Source organism: Centruroides vittatus, unplaced genomic scaffold (assembly GCF_030686945.1).
Source record: "Centruroides vittatus isolate TY-2023 unplaced genomic scaffold, ASM3068694v2 contig_601, whole genome shotgun sequence".
NCBI lineage: Eukaryota > Metazoa > Arthropoda > Arachnida > Scorpiones > Buthidae > Centruroides > Centruroides vittatus.
Genome location: NW_027122367.1, coordinates 1 through 8,126, shown reverse-complemented (window position 1 = coordinate 8,126; position 8,126 = coordinate 1). Strand labels below are relative to the sequence as shown.

The 8,126-nt window shown below is 29.4% G+C and overlaps 2 protein-coding genes across 2 annotated transcripts; one reads left to right on the top strand and one right to left on the bottom strand.

Annotated features, from left to right (window-relative positions):
- Nucleotides 1–1,281: 1,281 nt before the first annotated feature.
- Nucleotides 1,282–4,893, top strand: LOC136979275 (cytochrome P450 4V2-like). Its single transcript, XM_067275218.1, has 6 exons — nucleotides 1,282–1,388; nucleotides 1,458–1,546; nucleotides 1,610–1,800; nucleotides 2,319–2,388; nucleotides 4,462–4,589; nucleotides 4,661–4,893. Exons 1-5 carry the CDS (start codon nucleotides 1,305–1,307, stop codon nucleotides 4,562–4,564), a joined length of 537 nt encoding a protein of 178 aa, XP_067131319.1. The 5' UTR covers nucleotides 1,282–1,304; the 3' UTR covers nucleotides 4,565–4,589; nucleotides 4,661–4,893.
- Nucleotides 4,894–6,569: 1,676 nt separating this feature from the next.
- LOC136979280 (uncharacterized) lies at nucleotides 6,570–7,865 on the bottom strand. Its single transcript, XM_067275224.1, has one exon. It carries the CDS (start codon nucleotides 7,863–7,865, stop codon nucleotides 6,570–6,572), a length of 1,296 nt encoding a protein of 431 aa, XP_067131325.1.
- Between the last annotated feature and the right edge of the window lie 261 nt (nucleotides 7,866–8,126).

Genomic DNA, 8,126 nt, shown 5'->3' with positions numbered 1-8,126 from the left:
TTGTGATAAGTGACGATTCTGCCGATTTTAACGAAATTTTTCATATTAATAGAAATAATAAAGTGACGGGTTGTGACGGAGGCCGAAGTTTCAAATTCGACGTCGACCGGTACATATAAGAAGTTGAATGCCATTCCCCAGTTAAGTGAAAGAGAAAATTTCGCTTCGTAATAACGCAAAAGAAATATCAGGCGTTGACCCGTGTTCGGAAAACGGTGAAACTCGTGCAAATTTTTTTGAACACAAATTTTTTTTTCATTTTTTCGAAAAGATAATCATGTATATATTAATTAACCTATAACAGCTTAACGTATTATCTCCAGCACAACATTTATTATGTAATTTAAAGCGGTTTCGGAAGAAAGGTAAAAAATGCTACTCATGCAGAGTGACAAGTCGCTTAAACTTTTCCCATCCGTTATAATGTAAAACGAGTTCGCGAGCCGTTGCTTCGCTTCAATCAAAAACAAAGTGCTTCTAGTTTACTGAAGTGTCTACAATACAAGCAAACACAATTTAGCAGTGAACTTATAAAATATCCAGTAATTATTCGAAAATATTTATTATGCATATTCTAACATGGTGAATGAAACTTATTTGAATAAATCGAACATAACAATAAGAAAACAAAATTTATGAAATACGATACGTAGATATTGAGCTGAAATTTTAAAAAACAGAAAGCTATAAATTCCCATTGTCTTCTCATTTTCTGTCTGTCATCCTTGATTTCGAGAAGAGGGTGAAATACTTGAAAGAGGATACCAGAAATGGAAACCGTCGGGCGACCCTGAATAACTATATACAAATATTCGTTCAAAATCAAAAGTCGTGTTACTTCAATTCAAATATTTTTTCTCGAAAAGGTGTTAAGTTGATAACCGGTCCGACTCTAATGTTCAATGAAAAGTATGATGTACGAGGGAAACCCACTACTTATTTGTGTCGTGTAGCGTATATTTCAAATTACATAAATTAAAAATATGATTAAAAATTGCAGACCGGCATTCTGATTACGTCACAATAAATAATTGCTAGTTATAATTTTAAAAAATTTTTATAACAAATATTATTCTTGCAGAATGTGAAGACAATGGTCAGGAGCTGAAAATGAATCTTCCCTCTATGTCCTTTTTACCAATTTTGTGGAACATTTTACTCTGTCAACGTAACAAACAATACCACAATTCTGACATGGGCATATGTATGTCATCAATATTTTATTGGGTAATTTGACTGTTTATAAATATCTAAATATTTTTCGTATCTTTACAGTTGTTTTAAATTTAATAGCTGGACTCTCTATGCTATTTCCAAACGAGAAAGTTGCCTGCTTAAACATTATTGGACATAAAGTAATTTTTTTCTTACATCCAGAATCTGCAAAGGTAATAAAACATGCCTAGTTATGCAATATATTCATTACAAATGGAAATATACAGTATTACGTTTTGTAGGAAGTGTTAAGAAGCAACAGTTTAATCAATAAGGATTTTTTATATGACTATTTAAAGCCACTTCTTGGAGACAACAGTCTTCTGTACAGGTAATGCATTATTTGGTATTGAGTTTAAATATCGTTGTTTACAGTTTTCTGAATTTAATTAAGTCCTGGCGATAATTGGAGAAGAAGAAGGAGATATTTAGCTCCACATTTTCAGCTTCGGAATGTGAAAGATGATCAAAATGTATTTATGGAGCATTCAAACGTCTTAGTGGAAAAACTGAAACAATTGCAGGAAAATGAAATATTCGATGTCCTGGAATGGATGAAATCTTGCACTCTCGATATAATTGCAGGTATTATTGTCTAATGTAAAATATTTAATTAAGAATCATAAATATCAATTTGTTCATACGTAAATATTAAATAAAATATTTATTTTGTTCACTTGTTGCTCATCACGTGGAACAAGTATGAAATGAATTTAAAAAAATTATATATACATATATATATATGTCACTGCTAGAAAAGTAAACTACTGAACTTCCCTGAACGAAACCAACAACAGACGGAGTCAAGAATTCAAACAGTTTTTTAACACATACACGTTGCACGATAAATACGGACTTAGTCGCGTGATATTCTGACACACAGGACGACTTTCTTCTGGTGTAGCCGCCATTTTTATTAACTGTCCCTGTCTGGCGACAGTAGTTAGAACTAAAGCTGATTATAGCCTAAAAGGAAACAGTACTGTTTTTCTTTCATGTTGAATTACTCTCCCTTGCGGTGTTTTCCCGAAACTGAGTATCATTTTCAAACGACGTATATTTATTTACTTAAAAAGTATAAATACCAATTTATTTCTATGTAGACATAGCAATTGGAGTTTCCCTGCATTCTCAGACTAAGAACGATCAAGAATATGTGTCTGCAATGCACAGGTAAGGAAATTCAGTTCCAGATATATTTTTTTATTTTTCAAATAATATTTACAAATGTAATATCTATTTTAAATAATATAATGTTACTTTTTATCTGATGAAATTTTTAAAATGTACAATGGAACTTCAGTAGAAAGTATATGAAACATTCTTGTGAGAAGCCGAGGGCTCGGGGGGTAAATGTCCTAATCCCTTCGTCCGGCATCGAGGAGCGTAGGTCCTCGCTCAGCGTCTTTGAATGGCTGGACCCAGCGACGAGATAGCGGATAATCCAATAGGGTTTGTTCTCCGAAATAAGACAGGTCGACAGGTTAACAAAGAACAAATATTTAAATAAAAAACTAATACAAGTACATGGCTGGCGTTATTCACATTTAATAAATATAAAAAATATAAATATCCAACTTTACAAAGATAAACTTTTGCATTTTGTTATTCCTGTTCGCCGTTCACACCATCAGCAGTCCTTAAAACATTCACAATGTCTCGGAGGCAACCTTTCTTTTGAGGCTACTGTCTCCACAAAAACATGTAAAACAGGTAAAGTGAACGGCGAACAAAAAGGACAAAATTCAAAGATTTATCTTTGTAAAGTCGTATATATATTTTTTATATTAATTAAACAAAGATTTAATAAACTAACATAATACATACGATACAGTAATCTAATACACTACGAGTTAGTCTACCTTTTATCAGTGACATGATGTTACGGTATTATTTGTATTCAGTCTATACAACAGTATCAGATAGACATTTAAGCCTTACATCTATGTCTAACTTAAAATCTAAGTTGAGAGAGAGAGAGTGGGAGAGTTTACATAATATTAGCAAACAGAATATCCCGTTAGGTGTTTGTCGGATAGCGATGCCTTCGGGACAATCGGTTGACGTTCCGTGGAGACAAGTGTGAGGTCTAGCAGGGAGTCTTTCTTCTTCGGCGATCGGGTGCGAGCCCTTTTTATACGCGTTGCGCGTAAGAATTGACTCCGTTGACTTTAATTTAATGTGTTCTAAGTTTGACTGGTTTTGCCGATATGAGCTGTCAAGAACCGAACGACCGACGAATTGTGGATATTTTCTATCCGTTATCGTGGCTTGTCTTACCGCATAATTCCGTGAGTTTGACAGTTTTTCATAATTAATAATCGAATGTTTTGACTAAGGTTGTAACAGAAGTCCAAACATCGTAATAATCGTTGACTCGAAGGGATATTTGATCGGTTTTATCTATCGGAATATCGAGAGAAAAAGGATGTGTGGGTTGTTCTTACTTCAACATTATAATTAAGTTAACAAGCTAATTAACTCTAACTTTTCTAGATCTTCACAATTCTAAATTTTGATTGTTGATCAACTAACCGAATATTAAAAGTATGTAACTTATAAACGAAGTGTTATTGCGATACGTTCTGATTATAGTAATGAGATGTTAGAACAATGTGTAGAAAGAAGCATAAAGGAAATTACGTTTCTAACAAATAAAACGTGTTAAACAAATATGTATTAAAGATTTTAAAATCAACTTAATTACAGCTATAATGATTTAAAAGTAAACTTTCCATATTTCGTTCACACGGGAGACAATTTGTAACATGAACGACTAAAGTTTGACAAATCAACTTTTTGAAATGCATACCGTTGTAATAATAAATAACTAGTATTTATCCATCTCTCTGTTTTTCTCCTGTTGCCTCAATACTAGAGGAGAAGTCTTTATGACAGCAAACACTTAACGTTGAAATATCCAATCAAAATATGAAAATATACAATCGAGCATCTTATTTCTAATAATCCTCAAAAATAAATTAATTACAATACGAAATAACTGCAAAGTTTCCTTGCACTTTTTGAACACGAAAATAAGAAAATAACTTACACAAATTTATGACTTAAAGTAAATTTTCTATATTTTAAAGTATTTCAATTTAATACATTTCAATTATTATACACGAAACATACTGTGTTAAAATTTATGTAGATTTAATAGTTGACGGTACTTTATTTCTTATCCAAGCTTTAAATTTGCATAAATTATTTTTTGATATACTAATAATTTATATTAAAATTTAGAATTATGAAATATTATACTGAATGGATAGCAAATCCAATGTACTGGCTTTCCCCAATTTCCTTCATGAGTAAAATGAGGAAAAACTTACAACAAAGACATTGAAATAATTCATCGTTTCGACAAAAAGGTAAACTCAACTTGACAATGGAATTTTGTGTTTTTTGATTTAAGTAATTAATGATTTAATTCAATGCGTAGGTGTTCGAGAGAAGAAAGGAGAATTTTGTAAAAGAAATGCGAGAGCAAGATTCCTTAAACAAAGAAACACGAAATGAAGAGGAACCAAAGACGAAAACAAAACAACGTATTATCGATTCACTGTTGGATCTTCATGTCAAACAAGGTTTAATGTCGGAAGAAGACGTTATCAGAGATATGGAAGGCGCTATTTTCGCGGTAGGCATAATTTACCGAAGGTAAAATCGGAAATAATTATATAACCGTGCATGCATGTATTTGGATGATATTATTTTTATTATTCTGAAGTAATGTTTTTGTAAACAACGTATTGAAATATAAGTAATTTCACAAACAGTTAACTCGACGACAAAAATTATAACTAAAGTATAACGTAAAACCTATTTCAAGAATAATCATAAGTAGTAAAAAAATGTAGGTTCTGCCCCAAAAATTTAGTCTTTTAAATTAAATGAATTTAATTAAAATCAATAGTATAATTCACTGAATTTAAACAAAAATTAAAACTGATAAAATCTCATTGATTTATTTTTTATAAAAAGAAAATATAAAAAAGTCAAATAATTTAAATCTTAAAATTAAATGAATCTCAAATTCATTAATCTAAAATTATCAAATTCATTGAATTTAAAATCTTTAAAATTTAATGAATTTAATCAAAATCAATGAATGTAAAACAAAATTAAATCCAATGAAATCTCATTAATTTGTTTATTTCAAAAGAAAATATAAAAAAAGTCAAACAAACTCAATAATATGAGCTTTATACTTATTCCCACAATCTCTCATATTCCCATATACAAATTTAAAATTATTCATTTTTTTAAAAATCTTTATTCTCTAATTTTTTATTAAAACGATCAGGAAGAAAAACTTGAAATTTATTCAATTCTTTATTCCTAAGAACTACTAAATTTTTTTCACCAAATCGAGTGAGTATTGTTTTAATATAATCAATTTGATATTCGTAATCAATTTCCAGCTCATATAATTTCTTTGTTGGAATATTTTGAAGTTTTCCAATATTGTTTAGTTTTTTTAACATCTCCATTTACACAGGAAAAAGAATAATCAATTTAAAAACACTCATCTATCAATATGTAAAAATCTATTATGAGGTGTACATAAAAATATTTTATGAGGTGTACATAAAAATATTTTATGAGGTGTATCAACATAATCCATTATATATCTATTCTTATAAATATAAAATGACTTACCATTTGAAGTTATTACCAACTTAAGATCATCATAATTTAATTTCTTTGTTGGAATATTGTTTAGTTTCTTCATTTACTTCATCTTTAAAATCTCTTATTAAATCTTCTGTTAAATTCTTCTCGTTTTGAAAAATTATCCCAATCAATGGCCCTCTTTATTCTTAAGTCCATTTATATAAGAAAAAATTTATGTCCTAATGCTAATGTGTTAATTCCATCCTCCAATATATATCTCTTATCATCATGTGGTGATAACGCCTTCTTATTTACTTTTATTGAATAAAGTTCATGTTTCTTGCTTCTAATTAGATTCATTGTTCGGGAATGCTCTCTTTTATTAAACAAACAGTCTTTATAATCATCAAATGATATCCTATTTTTAACAACACATTTTTTTACTCCTTTTGATTTCTTCAAAACCTGATCTTCTACTTTTAATGCATACATTTTTGCTCTTAAACCAACAAATTCTCTCATTATTTTTCCATTATTTTCATCCTTCATTTTTCCTAACACCTACTTATTAACTCTTGGTATACCATATTGATTATTCTCAGGATAATCGGATGTATCAAAGTGATTAATCATTCCTTTCATATCCTGATAGAAATCATCAGTTTTTATATCAAAAATGTAAGAATCAGTGTCTTGATATAACAGTTTTATATTATCACCATATTTTGGTTTCATTAGATATAATGAAAATCATACATCAAATGTTTCGAAAGATCTAATATACTCATTCCCACATAGATGGGTTTATCAAAACATATTTTTTTCTTATACATGTGAATAGCACATAGGTTTTCAGCAAAAATGGTTCGATGTTTAAAGTTTGGCTTAGCAATTAATTTTTCTACTTTTTTAGCCTCACAACATAATTTTATGTTAACACGATTTCTTATATTTTCCATTGTCTTTCCAAACACAGAGTTGTTCATTAGCTTAAAAAAGTCCTTTTCAAAATCATCAGTTGCTTTAGTTCTCATTTCAGTATTCAGATCAATGTATTTCTTTAACCAATCTGATTGGTCTAATTTTAATACTCTATGTATTTTTTCGAGTTTCATCCCCATTTTTAAATATTGCTTAAGATTTCTATAATGAAGCACATACTTCTTTTTATCATATAATGTGGTTAATAATTTAGATTGTTTTGATCCATCTGGTATTCTGTTCTCTGAAGCTAAAGGTAGATCAGAATGAAAATCATGTAATTCTTTAGGATATTCCAGATCAACTTCTAAAATGTAACCAGTCTTTGAGTTATCAGGTATCTGTGTTACATCTATATTTGTATCAGACCATTTAAATCCATCATATGGCAAATATTGACTCATAGCCCATCCATATAAGTTATTAGCATCTAAATACATCAAATAATTAGATTCTTTGTTTTTAACATAATCTTTCATATACTTGTTATTTGCCTTTCCATATCTGTTACAGCATTGGGAGATTCCACCTCTTATTCCTTTTTCTATCATCGAAATCATATCATAATCAAATAATATTTTTAATTCAACTTTTGTTATTTTTAACATCGCATCCCATGATAATCCTGGTGCTGTGTAATACCATGCTGGATCTAATTTATAAGTTTTCATACAAACACGTCTAAAATTCTCAAATATATCAGACAATATTAAAACGTCTGTTTTCACATATAAATCAGAATATGCACCCATATTCCTAATCTTAAATGTTTTCCAAACGTTTTGAGCATGTTCATAATCTTTATCCATTATACCACATTCATTTAATATATTATATAACTCTTCTTTTGGAGGAAGTTTATTCATTTCACATTTCTCCCACGAATCCACATAGTCATAAGGATAAACAACTTTTCTTATAACTAAATCCAATAGATGATTAGGAAAAAACTTAGATGTTTCTCTAAACTGTTCTTTTTTCAAATTACTAGAGAGTTTATCAATACTACTTGGCATAAATCTAAATGAATCTATAAACCTAAGTTTCATTTCTCCAATTTTCTTACTAAATGATATATATCTCTCCTCATTGTTCGGTATCAAATCAATTTCCTTTTTATCATATCCAAGTTCTTTAACAAATAAATGAGCGTCATATCCAGTTAGATTATGAATGAATACTGGTATAAAGTTAGGGTTTTGATATCTTAAATTACATTCTCTATGAGCTGGACTTCTATACCTTTTAGTCAAATGATCATGATCTCTAACTTTTTGTCTTTCTTTTTGTTCTTCATCATTAAATACCTT